Below are 21,261 nucleotides of genomic sequence, written 5' to 3'. Positions count from 1 at the left end.
TCCAGACGTCTTCCAGTTATTTTGCTGCCACAGATAAACAAATTGCCAAAGTGTCTAATTTACAATGACATCCATCTGTGTGTGTGTGTGTGTGTGTGTGTGTGTGTGTGTGTGTAGATGTGAGGGCCCAGTTGGTGGAGCAGCAGCGATGTCTGGAGCAGCAGACAGAGATGCGAGTCCAGCTGCTTCAGGACCTGCAGGACTTCTTCAGGAAGAAGGCCGAGATCGAGACAGAATATTCCAGAAACCTGGAGAAGCTGGCAGAGAGGTTCATGGCCAAAACACGCAGCACGAAAGACCATCAGCAATACAAGTAGGCCTGTGTGTGTGTGTGTGTGTGTGTGCGTGTGTGCGTGCGTGCGTGCGTGCGTATATGTGTATATGTGTGTGGTCAAATTTAAGAACACAGTGACTCAGCAGATTTTGAAATAACGTGCAAAAACTAGCATGTAGTGGGAATGATCTGTAACGTTAGCAAGCTAGGCTAGCTAGCGTCAGCTTTCCAAGTCAAATACAAACTTAAAGTCCAGATGAAGGCGTACGGTGACGTACGAAACAGGACCAGCAGGTTGAAGTGGGAGCATCGTAACAAACCTGCGGACCCGTTGCCGCGGTATTTTAAGGAAACGGTACGAAGACACACCGACGTATCGTGCTGTAGTTAGCTAGCTAGCATGTTAATCTTAGCTCTGTGCCGCTAAAAGCTGAAGATCAATTGATGTCATGATATTATTGGTTGAAACTGGTTCAAGCCTTCGTAAACACGCGTCATGCTTTGTTTTACAGGAAGAAAACATGATTGGATTTTTGATGTAAGAAAGGAGAAAGGGGTTAAATTTCATCATTTCATCTCCACTTTAAAGCAACATTTTTTTTTTTTTTGCCATTAAGGGGAACAAGCTCTAAGTTGCTAACTTTGTCTGATGCTAATGGGTAAGAAGCTGCCTGCTGAGCCTAAACCACAACAGTGAAGGTGCCGTGAAACCAAAACAATGAGCTAAAAGATGCTAAACGCCGCGGTAGAGCTAAAGTGAGCCGAGGAGTCGGGTGAGGACTTTCTGTGAGTTTATGGCTACTCGGGCTCAGGAACAGCTTTTTTAGCGTCAGGTTGTAGTTTGTCGTTAGTTTTCTTCTCTTCAGACCAGCTGTTAACAGACAGGTGTGTGTTTTCTCCTCTCCCCCCAGGAAGGACCAGAACCTGCTCTCTCCAGTCAACTGCTGGTACTTGCTCTTAAACCAGGTCGGTTGAATGTGTTTGTGTTTGTGCTCGAGGCTCTTTTATTAAAGGAAACATGAAAACATCAGAGGTGTTCCTCTCTCCACCCGCCTCTCTCTCTTCTCCAGGTGAGGAGGGAGAGTAAGGACCACGCCACGCTCAGTGACCTCTACCTGAACAACGTCATCACCCGCCTCACTCACATCAGCGAGGACTCTGCCCGCCTGCTGAAGAGGGTGAGCTGATCCACATCCCTCCTCTGAGCCTTCATCACCATCAACACACACTGTGTAGCTTATTCTGCCTCAGTCACACACACACACACACACAGTCCTGCTGCCACAAACACTCACTACAGCACCCAATGTGGATTAATCCGCCGCTGAAAATAGTCCTGCTGTTAGTCTGATAAAAACTACAGTGAGCAGCTGTTTGAGGAAATTACTGAACCTTTTCTAAAAATGAATGTTGATATTTAAAAAAAAAAAAAAAAAGATCATAATCGATGCAGCAGAACCGGATATTATCTTTTTTATGCCACACATTCTTCTTCTTTGGCCGAACCGACGCTGGCGCTGCAGATCATGGGACCTCTGTAAACTTTTTCCCGTAAATCTATAGAAACGTTCCAGTCGCAGCTCGCTCTCTCCCCTCCGTGTCTGCCTTTAAATCTGTCGCAGTCACCAGTAATAGATTGTGAAGTGAAGCATGAACACCAGCTGCGCAACAGGGAGAGAAGAAAAATCTAATAAATCCTGCAGTTTTCTTCACGTGTGTAGAAAAAAATAACTTCATTAATTATGTAATTGCAAAACTGCTGCAGGAATTCATGGCAGATCAGATCCGATGGTGTTTTATTATATGACTGAGTTCTAAAAAGTCTTTAAGAGTATTGTCATTTTTATATTAAATCAACTTGAGTTAAACTTTATCGACACAACTACAAAACAAAACAGTGCTGTTGTATCGTCTAGCTTTAAAAACAGGTTTGAATGTTCTTTCTGCTTTAATTAATCAATTAGCGACTAAAATGATTTAACTAGTAGATTTTTTTTTTGCACTAAAAAACGCGTCATGTTTGTGATCCCAATGTAAAATCTCAATCTGCAACAGAAAGTAACTCCAGGTATGAGATTAATGTTGTGGAGTAGAAGTATAAAGTAGCAGAAAAATAAGATACTGAAGTTTTTTACCTCAGTATTGTAGTATTGTATTGTACTGAAGTACCAGTGATGAAATAAATGTTCAAATAATAACTTAAAAGTAGAAATTCTACAGTATAAAAATACTCTGTTTCAAGTAGTTCTTCAAAATTTCATTACAAAGGTATTAGCAGCGAAAGTAAAAGTACTCCTCATACACAGTGGCGACTGTCAGTGTTATACGAATATAGTAGTGGATCATTAGTACTACTGTGTTAGTGGTCCTGTAGTTTTGTTGAAGTTTATTTGAACTACTTCATGTGGTGTTTTAATTAAATCTGTAAAAATCTGTCATATTTTATAAACTGATCACATGTTTTGTTTGTAATCTCAATAATTACATCTCTTGAATAAATGTAGTGAAGTAGAAGTAGATAGTTGCTGGAAATACTAGTACCACAGTATTGTGCTCGGGTAGATGTACTTTCCACCGCTGGGAGTTTTCCTCATTTGCAGACCTCGAGACTTGTTCATTTTTTACGGCTTCTTTAAGTACCAGAGTTGATTCTAATGAAAAGTAAAGTCGGCGCTCCCCTGAGGTCTGTTAGGCCGCCTCAGAGTTTAACAAATTAAACACACGTGCACGCACGCGCACGCTCTTCGCCGCCTCCGACTTTAGCTCGCCGTCTTCATTATTAATCTCTCTGCCGGCTCGTCTTTTATTCATGCTAACTAAAGTGCAGCGCCTGCCAGCAGCTATATGCAGTAAGACCTCCATCACGCCGGAGTCCTCCCAGAAACTCTGTTTCCGAAGAGGGACACCAGAGGGAGACGGACGGCCGGTGGCCATGACAACGCTGACAGTCCCGTGGCCATGGCGACAGGCTCAGCTGATCTTTTCTCAGCGGGCGCTATGGGAACGAGATTCATCCATCCCGGGATTCCACAGTCATTTAGCATAATGTAATATTAATGCGGCGCTGCGCTGCCACATAGCTCCTTCAAACTGGAGGGGCTGTTTAATGCATGAGACAGAAATTCAGTTTGAGTGCAACCAGCAGAGCTCAGCTTGTTTCATTTCTCAGTCCGTTTGTTTGTGTGTGGTCATTTATTTATCTGCTGCTGTTCGGCCGTTCTGACGGATGTTCCTCTACGCTGTGGGAGAAGCACTCCGGTCCTTTACTTAAAGTGGCTGCTATCAAAGTTTTTGTCATAAAAATGTATGAAAGATGTCGCTCAGAGGGATGAACTGAATTACCCTTTGGTTCAGTCTCAGTGTCGCGTCCAGAGGAAAAGCTGTAAAATCACACTGTTCATCAGGCCCGTCGCCACGATCACACCATCGGCTGATTATTTGAGCGGTCCGCGATCATTCTGCATGAAAACATGTGGATGAAACCAACAGAAATGTCATATTTCCATCACTGTTTCCGCTGTCTGAGGCTCGACTGGAGCTCTTTTTTAATGACGTCATCTCATTACGCCTCCATCTTTAGCCATTCAGTGGCTCCTGAGTGGAGAATTAGCGCCACCAACTGCGGCATGGTCGTGGATGGAATCGCACATCACGCTTTCGCATTTTCGTTTTTCGGATTTCCGTAAATATGTCTAAAATTTTCATCGCACACACAGACGGATGGTAGACATGCTGCAACAAGTAGAAAGAGAATGAGGTGTGTTTCCATCAGCTGACTGAGATGAATGCACCTGAGCACAAGGTTCAATGTCGGGAGGAAAACGTGGGAAAACGAGCTTTCTGTCTGCAGCTTTTTCCAGCTCATATGAGACCATATTTTATAATATTTCCCTCTGAAATAAGCTGAGTAGAAGTTTAATGCAGCATAAAATTGAAATACTGAAGTCAAGTCAAATACCTCAATAATGACATGAAGTAGATTATTGAGATAAATGTATTAAACGTTTGTATCGACCTCGTGCTGATGATATTTCCTCTCTTCTTCTTCTCCTCCTTTTAGAGTAAGGAGATCATCTTTCAGCTTCAGGAAGACCTCATGAAGCTTCTGAACGAGCTTTATACCGTAAGTGGAACAAGTCGTTCGTCAGTGGAGGCGACGTCTGCGGGTCTTTGAAAAGTAAAAGATTTGTTGGTGCACTGAGCTGCGAGTGTTCTCGTTCAGCCAAATTCATGTTATGACCCAAACAAAAAAAAAAAAACTCAGGAAAACACAACACAGAGACGAGACAGGAAGTGATGTAATGACTTGATGCCTTTGTTCTGAAATCAAAGGAAACGTTCCTGCATGCTTTGTGATTTCTTTGTATTTGGTCTGAAAGTCATGAAACCTGTGAAACGCTTTGATATCTGCAGACAAAACATGAACCAAAGTGGTGAAAGATCGTTAACGTGCTGTTCGCTTGTAAAGAAAGAATTAGAAACCGGGCCAAAGAAAAATCACAGAGGCTCAGAAAGCATCCGCGGCCGACGGTGACGAGTCCTTGCAGCCTCACATTCAGAGAGGTTTTTACTCTGGGCTGTCATGAATTCAGCTTTTTGCCTCTTCATTTTCAGCTCTGTAAAAAGCCTTAGAGAAGGCTTAGAAAAAAGCCTTTTGTCTGTCAGATGTCAGTTCGTTTGAAGTCAGAGTGCTCGCCTTAAAAGCTTCTCGTCTAAACACTGGAAATCAGTTCAGAGTGGACCCGACAGCCTTGAGGAATAAAAACAGTCGGTGGCCAAAGTGTGATGTTGCCTTCCAGTTTCTGTCGTCCGTTTGGTTCAGAGGCTGTGTTTTTGTGGGCTGCCGTTACCTAGGTGATGAAGACATATCACATGTACCACGTGGAGACGATCAGTGCGGAAACCAAGCTGCGGGAGGCGGAGCGTCAGGAGGGGCGTGTGAAGGGCGTGTCGGGGACGGGCGGAGGGGTGGAGCCTGTGTTCGGCCTGCGGATAGAAGAGCGCCACCAGAGACGCAACGCCGCACGCAAGATGGAGAAGATGAGAGAGAAGGTGCATCCATGTTTCCCTTCCATGTGTCGCTTCCTCTCAGTCCTTCCTGCTGAGGAGCTGAGGACAGAGGAAACGTGTTTTACAGTAATGACGTCGGTAAAGCTGCTCAGAAATCAAAGGCTCTTCAGAACTTGCCTGAGAATCATCACATTTTTAAGTTTTCTTCAGAATCAGAGAAATCCAGTGATAGTCGTGTGTATGTCCTTGACTACACTGCAAACAGGAGCTGCTAAAAGCTAATTCGGCGTACATTCAATGTAAGAACGTGGCTTAAAAGAGAATTCCAGTACCTACCTGAGGCCGATATTACCTACCTGAGCCCATTTGATGAGCCTGACAGGGATGGTTTTAATGTTCTCTGTCGTCATACTGGTTCTCAGATAGGCCTGTATGTTGGTGTTAGCATGTTTCCATCTGTCAGAGCAGCAGAAACATTTTTCAGTTCCTCCATTTTCACGCAAAAGTCAAATTTCACACTTAGCGGTAAAGTTAGGTTGAGAACTAGCGCCTCTTTACATCATGGCATTTTTAACTGCACAGACTGTGTATGTTACAGCTACATTCTTAAGCAAAAGTGTAAATTATGTAAATATATCTCACATAAAAATAGTTCCAGCATCACATGTGACTGAGTGGAAATGACACCGATGGGTAATTAAATGTGTCGCTGCTGAAGACGACAGACTCTTCTGCTCTTCCTCACTTTAGTATTATACATGAGACGGGTTCAGTGTGGAAATATGGATTCTGAATCTAACCAGCATTTTCACCTTTTCATGTGTGTTTCTTTCTCCACCAGAGGAAGGCAAAGTACTCAGAGAACAAACTGAAGACTCTTAAAGCCAGGAATGAGTATCTGTTGACTCTGGAGGCCACCAACGCCTCCGTGTTTAAATACTACATCCACGACCTGCCCGATATCATAGACGTGAGTATACGTTTGTGCACAAATCTGTTCCTTACTGGAGGGGTGTCACTCCTGGACTCATTTTGTAACAGAGAAATTGGACGTGATGTCTCATAAGGGAGAGCGGCAGAGCTAAGACAAGTAAACAATGACAAACGTGGATCCCAGAGCATCGATGAAGGCCCAAATACATAGTTATATGACAGACTACAGCCAGTGGGTGAAATACGGAGGGTCTCAGACCACTAATTAACACTAAAGGCTAATTGTCCTGTTCATGACAACTGTATGGGGGTGAATTTTTATATAAAGTTATTTTAAAGTTTAAAGTTATGCCTAATTCTTGATGGGAAAAGACACTTGTGGTACCTGTTGCTTCCAGCTCTGTGAATCTGCCTCTCCCTTGTCTCAGTGCTGTGACCTAGGGTACCACTCCAGTCTGAGCCGGGCTCTGAGGACCTACCTATCGGCCGAACTGAGCCTCGAAGCCTCCAGGAGGGCGGGCCTGGAGGTGCTGGAGGGCGCCGTGGAGGGCCTGGACCCCGCCCGCGACAGGCAGCGTCTGCTGGGCCTCTACCCCACTGCCTTCTGCCCCCCACAGCGCTTCGGCTTCCAGGCCCACATGGGCGACGCAGTCAGTATATCAACCAGTTCTCATTCAGAAAGAGGTTTAACAACTCAAAACTCTCACATGTTGAGATTATTTTTGCAGATGTTCTGACAAAAATGTTTAAAGAAACACACTTATATGAAAATATTAAATTAATTTCTTAAATATTTATCAAGAAATAACTAGCTGTAACTCTCCTGTGCAGAGCAGGAAAAGCGTTTTTGAATACTGGCATTCTTAAAATATGAGATTGGTATTAAGAAGTCGTTGAATAGTCACTGACAGGAATCCTGACACTAGAATTAAAGTGGATTAAGCTCCACCAGGTCGACATGAGCACACATTTGAGTTTTGGTCTCTCTGGAGTGTGACTTCCTGATTGTCCTGTTCTTGTTCCACTTCCTGTCAGGTGACCCAGATTGCCTCCCAGCCGCAGGTCCAGGCTGAGCTCACCTTGCGCCTCACGCAGCTCCAGACCCGCCTGGCGTCTCTGAAGATAGAGAATGAGGAGGTCAGACACACAAACTCCCACCAGATCTCCAAATTCACTGCATTAACTATCGCTGACATAGAAACCATGTTCACCAAAAACACAGGAGCAACAGTGTGTTTGTCTGCTCTAACATGAGCTGTGAGCATTAGCACGACTGGCTAGCTAGCTTACAACCTACAATGCTAGTAAGCTAACCCAGCGGTTAGCGTTTTTCTGTGAAATCACAGGTTACATAAAGACAAAGCCCCGTTCAGACCAGTTCAGACCATTACGTCCTCTGTCTACAATCTGGATGCTACAATATCGGAGGTTCTGGCTAACATTAGCGGCTCTTTTCACTTGTTTTGTTGTTTTGTTGATAATTATTATGATGTGTTAGCACGTTAAGACAGTGAGCATGGTAAACAATATACCTGCTAAACATCAATATGTCAGCATTGTCTTTGGGCACATGTTAGCATGCTAATAATAGCATTTAGCTAATGTTTTATATATATGCACATTTGAGATTTTGATCTTGCCGGTTTCTTTGTTTATTGTTTCTGTACCTTTGTTTTCATTGTTCTGTGGAAAGCACTTTGTAACACTGGTTCTGGGAGTACTATGCAATTTAACTTTAATTAAACTATTGTGTAGCATTTAGCATGTTAGCACAGTATGCCAGGATATTTCTGCAGCAGTGATATTCTTGATGATATGAAAAAATCCAAAGCAAAACTTGCCAAAGATCCGGCGACGCTGTGCTAAGCTAATGTAGCTTGTCTGCTTTGTGTAGAACTCACATTAGCTGTTGAGCTCTCCTCGTACTTAACTGTTTGCTTCTGCTTGAGGTGGAGAAATAAGCCTGTTTTCTTGCTCTTACAGTCTTCTTGCACTTCTTGTATGTTAATGTGGATCGTTGCACACCTGCAGTGGGTTACACCTGCTACTCATAAGTTCAAACGCAGCCGATTTTTAATGTAATGTCTAACTGTAAGCTACATGAACAGTCACCACAGTTATTTTTATTCATCCCCCGGAGACTGTTAATGTCGGGACCAACGTTCCTGCCAGTTTGTCCAATAGTTGTTGAGATATTTCACTCTGGCCCTGAGTGTTGAACCAACACATAGACTCCGCTACAGCTGCCAAAAACCTCACTGATTACAAGTTAAAATGTTTTTCTGACAGTTGCGAACTTTGCACAAAGTTATGGTAATGTATGCTGTTCTAATGGGCCGATGATGGAGCAGATGTAGCCTCTAAAAATAAACTTGTGCCGCCTGAAAGCGACTTGGTGCTGCAGTCCTGGCGTCCTCGCTGTTGCTGTGGAGCCGACTGGAGTGTTGTGTGCACAGAGGGCAGCTGTTAACTCACCCTGAAGGGCATAAAAATGCTGAAGGAGTCTGGATTAATGAGCTGCGTCTGCACGTCTCAGCAGCTTACAAATACACACACACACACGCACACAAGCACGCCCTGATTATCATGTACAAATACAAACACTTTTACAGCCATTATCTTTGCTGTAAATACAAACACGCTTTGCATACGTTGCATACACAAACAGAGCAGGTTGTGCTTGAACGCTTATCCAGACGTTATGGAAAATGCAACCCCACCCCGAATCACTCATTCATGACCTCTGATCCGTGAAGTGTTGTGCAGAGATGACATTTATTGAGGTGTTCAGTCACGAGCTCATGTTAGCCTACGCAGTCGTCCTGTCACACAGAGCATGAATCTGGATTTAAGGTGGAAACAGGATTCACATGCAGCTCTGGACTGCAGTTATCAGGTGCCTCAGAGCAGGAAAACAGTCCCGACATTTGGGATTGACCTTGTGCAGGATGCACATGCTGTGATGGTTTGTGTCTGTCACACCAGCCAATTCTGATTCTGAATCGAATCACTCATGGATTCACCCCTTCTGTCGAGCTGTTGTGTTTAGTCTGCAAAGGTCTTGGGCTTATGGGAAATGGTGTTTGTCCAAAAAACATAACATGATATGACGTAGTGTTCAGAAAAGCTTTATTCCACGCCTGGTTTTTATCTATTAGAGTTGTTATAAATGTTATTTTCAGCGAGGTTTTCTCACCTCTGGAGCAGAACCCATTCCGTTCTCAGTGTCCACGTTTTCTGTCCCCCTCCAGGTGAAAAAGACCTGGGGCGCGACTCTGACCACCCTGCAGGACATGACGGTGCTGGACGACTACGACGTCTCCCAGAGCTTCACCCACAGCCCGTCCTCCGAGTCGGTGAAGTCCAGCGTGTCGGACGGCTACTTGAACAAACCGAGTCTGGCCAAGAGACGAGCCAATCAGCAGGAGACGGAGCTCTTCTACTTCACTGTGAGAGAACGGCACAGCGTAATGTTCACCAACAGCAACGTAGTCCTGTTTCACACCGACCACACCCAGAATCACTGGTGGGTGTGGTCTTTTGTACCTGTAACCACACCCACCAGTGATGTCACAGGGTCCTGGATCACACCTGCACATCACTGCAGCCAGATCACACCTGCACATCACTGCAGCCAGGTGTGAAGTTAAACCAGTAGAGGTCAGCAAGATTTACAAGATGCTAATGAAGTAGCAATTAATTCTCTTCTTAAATATTTATTAATTATTTTTTAAGCTTGCTGACTTTGCATTCAGTTGTGTGGCCGGTGGGGCGCCTCATGTCCGCCCTCTGTTGGAGAAACACTGAACTGAACTTTTATTATATTAAATATTTTTGTTGTTTTTCGATCCTCAGAAATTCCGCGAGTATCTGGAGGGGAGTAATCTAATTTCCAAACTCCAGGCCAAACATGACATTCTGAAGAAAGCCTTAGCCGAGGGTAAGAGACACAGAAACTGCCTCTCGCTGTCTTATGTTTTAGAGTACAGCCAGTAATCGTTACTCCCTGTCTTATTTCTTACAGGGTATAAAGCTGAACTGCTGACTACCAGGTATGATTTCATGTCTCGGTGCATATTTTCTCTTCACGTTAATAATAAGTGTTACTTCCCTCCGCACCACTTCAGTTTGTGCTCTGCGAAACTGAGACTCTCTTCTTACGCTCTCCTCTCTCTGCTCATTACAGTCGTGGGCGGAAGAACTCCCATAGCAAGCACCAGGTAGAGTTTCACGTCTTTCAGGTTGTTTCTCACTTTTATCGTTCAGAGTTCCTGAAATTGAAATGAGAGGAAGCAGGAGCTGGTAAAAATTAATCTGAGCCACCTTCAGTTATCGCCCTGCCCTCAGAGCAACGAGTTTAACATGCAACCATGAGTGCTTTCTCATTTATTGTGCCCTGGGTTTTGCTTGTCAGGCTGCATACAGGCTACTGCCTGATCCTCTTATGGACGGGATTGTAGCTGCAACCTAAGAGGGGGCCTGCAGACTCTACTCAGGGCTGCAAAAATCACACAGATGGAAAAAAAAATGTTTTCCTTTCAGTGTTATTCTAAAAGATGCTACAAATGATCAAATATTAATCTTTTTCTTGAAGATGTGCTTACAGGAATTATCTGTCTGAAAGTATGACATCATGAGGTCAACAAAAAATAAATGTGAAAAATATAAAATGTGGTTTAGTTGAGTTAGTGTTAGAACAATAAAGCAATTTACACAGCATTTCAGTTTGTTTGATTAATTATGCTGCCATCAATTTGGGAAGCATTATATGAAAATTAAATTTACATAATTATATGTAAATGTAAATCCAGGAAAAAGCATTCAGTTTATTTATTTGTTTACTTTTTGACTTGTTGAGCTGAGAAAGGTAGATTCAACAACAGCGGCCGGCTGGAAATTATTGAGCTTTTTCTGAAAATCAAACTAAATATTTGAGCAGTTTTTTAATATTTAAACTTTCAGTAGGAACTGTTGGGCCTGGGAAGTCAGGAAGTATTGACAGATGGACTTTTTTGGTTCTTGTCTCTCCCTGAAATCTGTTAATGTTAAGAAGAAATATTTAAAAAATCAGTCCAGAATCATTTTATTTATGACAAAAGATTGTCAGCGGCAGTCTGAGGCTGCTGGAAATGATGCTGACTCAATGTGACACGAGTCCATAAGTACGCTGACTGTTACTCGATGACTGTGTCCGCAGGATTCAACCAAAGCCATACCTTTGCTTGTGGAGAGCTGCATCCGCTTCATCAACCTGCACGGTGAGTTTCAACATCAGGCTTGATCGGCTGATGATCAGCTGATGAGGAATATGTGCCGTGCTGGTTTCACCAAATGCTCCACGGATATGTTGCAAAACCCAGGAGATCTGCAGGTCTATGTGGTCTCAAAAGGGTCTTAAAAGGTCTAACCTGGTGAATCCCAAAGAATCGCTGAAAACCTTGTGACTGTTGATTAATAGCGATGATCAACATCTGAATCTAATCTGAATGGAATGTGTCCAGAACAGACAAATACCCTTCTGTTCCCAACAGGTCTCCAGCATCAAGGCATATTCCGGGTGTCAGGATCACAGGTGGAGGTCAACGACATCAAGAACTCCTTCGAGAGAGGTGAGAAGGTCACCTGACGGTCGCCTGACGGACAGCTGCAGGGGGGTCAGGATGCGGTTGACTCATTCTGTCCGTCTTCCAGGTAATGACCCGCTGATCGACGAGGAGAGCAACCATGACATCAACTCTGTGGCTGGAGTGCTGAAGCTCTACTTCAGGGGTTTGGAGAACCCGCTGTTTCCAAAGGAAAGGTTCAATGACCTCATCTCCTGCGTCCGTGAGTACCACCGCCTGTTCGCTGCAGCCGTGCAGTCGTGTATGTGTTCTTTAATAGGAATTTGTCTGTTTGTGGCGCGTTCGTTATGCGACATTTGTTCGTCCACGTGAAGTAGGTGAGGGCATGAAGTTTGGTGTGAGTGACGACTCGATTCATTCATTTTTAGATTCAGCATGGCTTAAATTTTTCAAGTCTGTCTTTATCTCTGATGTCCATCATATATAAAAGTCCATAAATCTGCGGACAAATAATGGAAAAAAAGACAATTCAAAACTTCACTGAGAATTTTCACGTTTTGAAGTTTTCTTCAGTATCAAAGCAATCCGGTGACAGATGTGTGTACATCCATGAGTACGCTGCAAACATGAGCTGCTAATAGCTAATTCGGCATACTTTTAATGTCACCAAAGTGCCTGGAATAGATCAATTGTATGGCTAACACATTAAATAGAAACAATGTCCATCAGCAGTTTGTCCACCAGAGATTCTTCTGGATATCTATATGTCACAATTCTTCAAAAAACAAAGGGATTCTTATCAAAAGCACATAAAATAACAACACACAACATAAATGATACCACATTCTCAAATGCTGACATTAGAATCGGCCCCCAAATCACAGTCCTGGTTGTGCTATAAAGAGGTTACAGGTGCAACAGAGGCCACGTCAAAGTTAGCTAGCTAATAGTTTTACAAAGAGCTGCTCAAGTTGTCTGAGTGAGAAATGTAGAGAAGTTGTTGAAACTCACCTCACCTCTCTGCAGAACTCTGGTGCTGTTTTCTTTTCCCTGAGGTGGAAATACAGTCTGAGTCTCAGCCCGTCCTCAGCCCACACGCTCAGTCTCTTTGTTTCTCCACAGCAGAAATTCTGCTGCGTCTTTTTCCGGACGCGTCGTCGTGTCACGCCTCGTCGGGTCTCAGGGACTGACGATGGCTGCTCTGATGTTTATTTCTTGCCGCAGGAATCGAGAACATGTACGAGAGAGCGCAGTGCATCCGCAAGATCCTGCTGGGTGTCCCGAGGGCGACGCTGGTGGTGATGCGTTACCTGTTCGCCTTCCTCAACCAGTGAGCATCCACTTACACAAAGCCAGGCCCTTACCGCTGATGATAATCACCCATTTCTTTCCATTTTCCCAGAGTTGTTCCCCTCATCCCACGTGATTTTAAAGCCGAGGATAAACCTCTCTTATAGTGAAGAGGTTAGGAGTGCGCACTTAAAGCATGCAGAGATGATAAAACAGAGCACATTTCATCTCTGCAGCCTCTCAAATAAATATAGACTGAGAGCAGCGAGGGATGGAGAGGTGTGATGTGCAGGTGTGATCTACCAGCTGAACGTATCGCTCTGTTTATTATCAGGCCCGTGAAGAGCACTCGGCATCAGCGTTATTAAACCAGGAGCTTCGCTGCAGAGGAGAGTGAAAGTACTCCTGTTTCCGTCAGGATTTAACTGGTGGAAACATCCCAAGAAACAATAATAGAGCCTGAATGTGTGAAAGTTTAGTGAACGCTGCATTTTAACAGCAGTACTTCATTATTATATTATTATAACTTTATATTAAGACACATTTTTTGATTGGCAGACACAAATTAGAGCATTACATGAGCTATGAGGCAGGAAATGCTCTGAGTTTGTTGGATATAAGTGTAAGTATAACTGTTTCGCTTCGCCGCAGCCTCTCCCAGTACAGCGATGAGAACATGATGGATGCCGGGAACCTGGCCATTGTGTTCGGCCCCACCCTCCTGCCCACGCCGGACACGCTGGACCAGGTGGCCTGTCAGGCGCACGTGAATGAGGTCATCAAAACGGTCATCCTGAACCACGACAACATCTTCCCAGACACCAAGGAGCTGCCCGGGCCGGTTTATGAGAAGTGTATGACCGGGGACCAGTACTGGTGAGACTCAGCATGTAAAACCTTTCATTTATTCATTAGTCGCTGATCGCACTCATTTAATTATAATGTCCTGGTGTTATTACTGTTCTTCAGTGTTCCCTGGTTCCCACTTTGCACTGAGATCCACCTTCCTAACGCTTCCAGACAATATCATTATATCCAATGTTCGTCACAAATAAAAGTCCATGAATCTGCTTTGAAATCATAGAAAAAAGGCGCCGCAGCATCATCACGTTTTCAAGTTTTCCTCAGGATCAAAGTAATCCAGTGACATCCGTGAGTGCGCTGCCAACAGGAACTGCTAACAGCTGATTCGGCGTACTTTTCATGGCGGTAAATGGCCAAAAAATATAAACAAGTAGTCTACCTGTATCCCACAGCATAACCCACTGAATCCATACACTTCCTGTTTACGTCTTCCAAAGCATCATGGGAACCGTGGGGTCGGACTTTGAAAAGCCCGTCAATAGAGGTGTCTGTTGATTTTGATGTTTAAGACATCAGAAACAGGTTTTTTCTGTGGTTGTGGTATTAAATCAGTGATGATTCTGCATCCAGTGTGTGTTCCTCTTTTCCAACCATCAACCGAACTCTCGACATTCTGCCGCGGCTGCACTGTAGCATAAACGGCGTCACACTCCGACGTGCAGCCTCGTCTCCGTCTGTGCATGCGTCCTCCTCCCTTTGTTCCCATGCTGAATGGACGGCGCGTCTGTCTGCTTCGGCGCCTGACGCCTCTCCCCTTCCTCCCGCAGCGAGAGTCCGTTCAGCGAGCCGGGAGCGTTGGAGGAGACCGAGCCCGACGGCGGCACCGAGACCCAGACCAGCGACGAGGGTACGCACGACCCCTGACCTTCACACAATCGCCCACACTCCCATCCCTCTGTGTCCTGGTGGAGAGATGTTGCTACGGCAACAGCAGCCATGGAGACATCTCACCCTCCACCCTCCCTTCTCCACACCCCACCCGCCCCTCCCTCCTCCCTCCATCTGAATTAATAGAGACTTAAGCCCTTAAGGTTTTTTAATGCTCTTGTCTGATTGGCCGAGCCGTGGGCGGAACAAAGGCGCAGAGACAGCTGATTGACAAGTTCAGGTTCACCTCTGTTTCCACGTCTGCCTCTTATCTTCATCTCCACCCCTCCTCCTCTGTTCTCTCCGTCTCCCCGGCAGAGGGCGAGGCCGTGGAGGCGGTGGCGAGGTTCGACTACGTGGGCCGGTCGGGCCGCGAGCTCTCCTTCAAGAAGGGAGCGTCCCTGCAGCTCTTCCAGCGGGCGTCACATGACTGGTGGGAGGGGCGGCACAACGGCAACCACGGCCTGGTGCCTCATCAGTACATCGTGGTGAAGGACAGGCGAGTGCACGGCTGCAGATGAGCAGCACACACACAAACGCGCACACACACACACACACACACACACCTTTAATGTGTGTCTTTAATTCTAGTTGTTCAGCCTTTTTCTTACCGTCAACAAAATCCATTATTTCTGACGTGTTCTGTCTCTGCAGCGCCTGACAGATCTCATTCCTCTCTGCCACACAGCTCAATGCAACATAAATATTAAATTCATTTTCACACACACTCAGACACACACACACACACACTGTGTAGATGTATAGGATCTATTGATTTTATTACCGTATTCTAGACTTGTGTGTTTTGGTTTCTAGAGAAATACAGATTGTGCATTATCAAGAACATAATGAGGAAAACTGAAGGTGAGCTAGAACGACATCATTAATTTAAACATTCAGATCATAAAGATAATTAAAATGCTTTTAAAATCAAGTGTTTTAGTGAATTTAGGTCAGTTTGGAGGGAGAAATCTATAAATACCTTTTGTTTAGACCAAATCCCACATACACAAGAGCACAAAATGTGGATTCATCCGCCGCTGAAAATAGTCCCCAACAAATGCACTGTTTCCTTAAATCTTTTTTTAAATAATGTGAAATATTTTTGGACCAGTTTATTAAGATATGCCGATGAAGTCACCAGACCTATCTTTTAGTCAGTTTTCATTGCAGGTTTTGATTAGATTGTTGTAAATGTTTTAGTTAATTAATAAATTAATTAATTCCAGCTTTGTAGTTTTTTATTGTCTGTTTAGGTTGATGTTTCGTGCTACTGTTAGATGTAAGTTATAGGCTATAAAATAAAGAGGTAGAGATAATTATAAAACGATCAGCACGTATTTATACATGTTTGCGTCAACGTCAGAATGTATCTGTTACTAAAGCGTTTCACTTTTAAAGGTTTTTATTATAATCTACATATTGAAATTAATAGTTTTCTGCCTAGTTTTTGGTTTACCTTCACTTTTCCAAATGATAAACTGAGCCTGTCCTTTAGAAACTCAAACTTAAAGTCTAGAATAGTAAAGTAATGTTAACACCCACACATCTTTGTGTGCGTGTCTGTGTGCGTGTGTGTGTGTGTCAGTGTTGTGACGATGCAGCTCAGCAGATTTAAAGCATTAACATAAGTGGCCTCTTTGAGCCATCGGCAGGCTGCGCTGATGGATCTGGAGGATTTGTTGCTCGCTGGACGGCACGCCTTGTTGATTAACAGACTTATTGGACAGAGGGAGTCACTGACCACATGCTATTGATCCGTTAATTGATGATTGGTGTGCTGTGTGAGTTCAGCTCTCCTGTTTCCACGGTGATTTGTCCTGATGGAGCGTGCGCGCTGTCTGTCGCGTGTTTAGGGCCGACGCCATGTCAGATGCGCTCAGTCAGAAAGCGGACAGCGACGGAGGAAGCAGCAGCACCGACGACAAGAGGTCCAGGAGCGAGCTGAGCTCCCCCACCGACATCAGACCACCAGAGACCTACAACAGGTCTGTGATGCACACACGCTCTGTTCGGTTTCCAGCTTCTTCTCTCACCTCTAAAAACACCTGTGCTCTTCATCCTGCCGTCATCACAGCGTCTCATGTGACGCCGCGTCTGCAGACACCTTTTATTCAGTCAGTCCTGACAGCCTGCGTCTCACCACATGTCTGACATGGAAATCCACGTGAAGTGAGCTGGTCCACGGACGACGTGTGTCCAGCAGGGTGGAAGAAGTACTCACATCTTTTACATAAGTAAAAGTACCAGTACAACAATGTAATCATACTCCATTACAAGTAAAAATCCTGCATTCTGTATTGTAGTATTATTAGCATCATCAGCAAAATGTACTTAAAGTATTCAAACGTAAAGTTACACATATTGATCCTGAAGCGTCGATGTCAGAGCTGGAGCTTCTTTCAGCTACTTTATTTACAGGTAGCTGGTTTAGGACAGCGGTTCTCAACCGAGGGGTCTGGCCCCTCCAAAGGGCCGCCAGATAAATGTGAGGGGTCGAGATGATCAGTGGGAGAGGAAAGAAGAAAAAATGAACAAACTGATTCACAAATATGATTTCAGTTTGTAGACTTTTCTCTGATCTTTGAGCCTTTTATGAGATTTTAGAGTTTTATCTCTTCGGGCCTCGAAACGTTGTGAGAAGTTTGGAGGCGAAACGTTTCTTTGGTGGAACTGATTAAAAACTCATAAACGTCTGAAATGTGACAAAACTCAAAGACCAACAAGGTCTGTGATCGCTGGTTTGAAGTCATTTATGTTTTATCATTTCATCGTGTTTTTACTTCTTCATACGTAAGTTAACAAGTTGCCACAGCTTACATACAGGAAGTGTAGTAAAAAGTATAATATTTCCTTCTGAACTGTTGTGTAAGTAGAAAGTAGCATCGAACTGAAATACTGCAGTAAAGTTCAAGTATTTCCAAGTTGTACTTAAGTTCTGTTCTCCGCAGACGGACCCATCATCTGCGTCAGTGTTCACCTGAGCTCACAGTGTTTGCTTCCTGTTGACAGCCACAGGAGGAAGAGGACCGACGGGTTATTCCGCCGCCCCCTCGGTCGCTCCAACGACAGCCACTGCCACGGCAACGGGGGGTTGATGGAGCGGAGCTCCCCACCTGTGACGGGTCACTTCAGTCCCAGGGAGCTGCTGCTGGGGAGGGGGCAAGGCTTGACTCCGCCCCTCGACAGCCCAGAGCGCCGCCGCCGCTCGGCCGCCGTGACCATGACGGTGAGCAGACATGACTCGCTGCGGAGGCCGGAGGACACGCCCATCCGGCGCTCGAGCAGCGGGCAGCACGGCTTCAGTGACTCGCATCGGTCCAGAGCGCTGGACCCCGACACACTGGCACAGGTACGCACTCACCTGCACACATATACAGACGACACACTTTTTTTTACAGAAGAGCAGATCTTCACATTTTAGCTTGATGCCTTGATGGAGCAGCTATAATCAATATTTTTATAATAATGATCTATAAGATGATGATGTGACAGATGTCAGTCATCGCGTTAACCCTGCAGAGCATCATCAGCTGAACCTGCAGCTCCTCTCAGAGCAAACAGCACACAGTCAGAGTTAGAGAACACAGTGCAGCATTTAGCAGCTAAAGAGCAGGTATTTCCCTCTGGAGGTGGAGGAGACCAAAAGCAGAGCGAACAGAGAGAGAATACTGGACTGACGTTCATCAGGTGATGCAAATACGACTCCACAGGAACCCTCGTGTCTCTCTGTGACTGCTGGACGTGGAAATACGCAACTGTCACTTTTAATGGTGACATGTCAGCGTTCACAGTTTGTTTCCGCTGCCCCCAAGTGGCCAAATGAGTCCATTACTGCAGGTTTGAAGTTGCGTTTTTCCAGAGAGGCTGCGTTAAAGTGAACATGTCCTCCCTTTGCTCTCCTCATGGACTCCTGCTCTTTATTGCTCCTGCAGGACATCGAGGAGACGGTGACCGTGGCTCTGGGGGAGTTGAGGCAGTTGGAGCGGCAGGGCTGCCGGCCGGCTCCCGACGTGGTGCTGGACACTCTCGAGCAGGTGAAGAACGGCCCCATCGCCACCTGCTCCTCCGAGTCTCCCAGCCCCCACAGCACCCCCAGCACACCAGGCACACCGGGAACCCCCGGGACTCCCGGGACCCCCGGGACTCCCGGCACACCCGGCACCCCGAGCCCCCTCAGTCCTCTGAGCCCCATCAGCCCGCTCCCCGGACCTCCGCCTGGGCCTCCCAGACCGGCCAACCCTTCCCCCGACACCCTGGGCTCCTTCAAGCCCGTGGCGGCCGCACGCATCGGGGCTCCTCTGCGGCCCCCAGCCCTTAGGCCCAAACCTATGGTCCCACCCAAGAGCAGCACCCCGCCTCTGCCCCCACCGCTGGACAAATCCTGCACCATGTGAGCCAAACCAGGCCGATAAAAGGCCAAATCAGGCCGACCCGGGCCAAAAATGGGCCAGAAGAGGAGATCAGGGTACTGCTTAATGTTTATAATCAACATGAGGGTAGAAACGGTAGGAAAGAGAAAAGGATTTAATGTAGTAATAAACTATCATATATGACATGACCTATGATATGATATGCCATGATATTTATGTGTTGTCAGGTTGGTGTGTACTCTCTTGGTGTGTAGGAGTTTCCTTTCTCCATGTATTGAAGCATTTATCAAAGGTTAGCTAAAAGAAGTGCTGATGAAGAGACACGGGCCGAGCATCCTGTCCTGTACGCGAGGCCACAGTCGGAGAGACGTGGGGAGTGTAGTTCAGCTCCAGTGAAGTGTAGTTTCAGTGACGTGAATGTTGGCTGTGCTGTCGTGAGATAGGCCCGCGCTAGCTGAGGGGCCCGCCACCAAAAAGGCTGCTGTTTAAAGACTATCCCGATCGGCTGCTGCATCTGTGAGGAGAGGCCGGATGTGCTGGAAGGACGAGGACGCGGCAGAGTGAGGGCAACGGAGGTTCAACAACGTCTGCGTGACTTATCATTTATTTTCTTAGTTTCCACTCGGTTCAGCTGCTAAGCTCACTTGCACCTCAAACCACGAAACGCCTCTTGAGGTCGTCGGTGACACCAAACTCACGTTATTTAACCAACGTCCAGCTATTTAATGAATGTTTGCAGTATTTAACGACTGTTCGGCCATCTATTGAATGTTCAGTGAGCCGCTGCGGCCGCTCGCTAAACTTTTTAACAGCCTTCTTGTGTTTTCGGAGGGGGGGACCCACGCCCGGACCGGAGCTTCAAACAGGGTGTGATGGTTGAGTGGTGGAGGGAGCTTGGACAGAACTTTTTCTGGGACGGGGGTGGGTGTATGGTTTTGTTCTTGTTAGTGTGTGTGCGTGTGTGTGCAAGAAGAGTGTGTGTCCTGCTTGCCTGCCCTTGTTCTGCTCCCTTGTAAGTGCAGAAGCACTAGAATAGTGATAGATGATAGATAATTCATGCCTGCCTTGAGTGCCAGAACACGCAAGAGCAAGTTGGGGAAACGAGTGCAAAAAGCATGCCACTTTCTATGTGTGTGTGTGTGTGTGTGTGTGTGTGTGTGTGTGTTTGTGTGTGTGTGCGTGAGAATAATGGTTTACCTGCTTGTGAAGTCACTGAAGTCACTAGTTAACCTTAAATTCACAATAAGCTAACAGGGTGGGGCTCCGTGTGAAAATGCCCAAAAAAAAACAAAAAAAAAACTACAACACTTGAACAGCACACTGAATGTGGCCTCCAACCAGGCTGGTTACTGATGTGAGTGTGGTGATTAAAATGAGACACGACGTGCTGAGATGGGCTATGGATGCACATCTGTGTGTGTGTGTGCGTGTGTGTATGTGAAAGTGCCTTTTTTTTAATCCTTGTCTTTTTTGGGGAGTTGTGAATCCACTCACGCATGTCCTGAACGAAGAGCAGCAGCACTCTGAATGAAATAATAATAAAGTGTTTAGTAGATTACTGAATTATGAATTCTAGCATTAACCCATTGTGACATTGCACTTTGATGTATAGGATTGTGTACTTGGCATGTAGCATCATAACATGTTGGTGCATTTTAACTCAACGGGAGGTTTCTTTGAATGTGTTTCATAATTAAGGAAATGGTTTTCGTCTGTTAGTGTTGCTGTATTTGAAAACTGAGCTTCCTAAAGATGAGCTCATATAGCCAAATGGATTGTATCAACGTGTTGTATTTATATTATAAATAAATCGGAATAAATTAGCATTCAAGTCGAGAACTGATTGAACCTTTCTTTACATGAAATGTCGCTAAATGTTTTGTTTGAACGCTCAATAAACCTCCAGGTGTGTTCTGTAAATCTGCGGCTTCTTAAACTGTTTCTGTCTGTTGAAAAGTTCAGACTCCAGACTTGTTTCCCAACACGATGGTGGTGTTTTTAGTGGGTGGATGCACTCAGCAAACAGCGGTGAAATGGTTGCATCTTTCAGACTCTGCAGAAGGCAAAGCATAGAGGAGCAGGAGAC

The 21,261-nt window shown here is 45.4% G+C and overlaps 1 protein-coding gene across 2 annotated transcripts; it reads left to right on the top strand.

Annotated features, from left to right (window-relative positions):
- Positions 1-155: 155 nt before the first annotated feature.
- On the top strand, positions 156-19,199 carry LOC121625505 (SLIT-ROBO Rho GTPase-activating protein 1-like). 2 transcript variants are annotated; one of them, XM_041963605.1, is made up of 23 exons: positions 156-313; positions 1,186-1,240; positions 1,345-1,452; positions 4,335-4,397; positions 5,129-5,326; positions 6,126-6,254; positions 6,646-6,867; positions 7,253-7,354; positions 9,469-9,666; positions 10,073-10,157; positions 10,242-10,269; positions 10,404-10,437; positions 11,415-11,475; positions 11,749-11,826; positions 11,909-12,043; positions 13,006-13,111; positions 13,723-13,947; positions 14,703-14,782; positions 15,121-15,301; positions 16,659-16,790; positions 17,815-18,154; positions 18,738-18,874; positions 18,974-19,199. In XM_041963605.1, exons 1-23 carry the CDS (start codon positions 171-173, stop codon positions 19,197-19,199), a joined length of 3,066 nt encoding a protein of 1,021 aa, XP_041819539.1. In that variant the 5' UTR covers positions 156-170. The 2 variants fall into 2 exon arrangements, with proteins under 2 accessions (XP_041819539.1, XP_041819538.1); XM_041963604.1 differs by having other exon boundaries at positions 16,659-16,799; positions 18,738-19,199.
- The last annotated feature ends 2,062 nt before the right edge of the window (positions 19,200-21,261 follow it).

This window comes from Chelmon rostratus, chromosome 22 (genome assembly GCF_017976325.1).
Source record: "Chelmon rostratus isolate fCheRos1 chromosome 22, fCheRos1.pri, whole genome shotgun sequence".
In the NCBI taxonomy this organism is placed as follows: Eukaryota; Metazoa; Chordata; class Actinopteri; order Chaetodontiformes; family Chaetodontidae; genus Chelmon; species Chelmon rostratus.
This window is presented reverse-complemented; position numbering and strand designations above follow the sequence as displayed.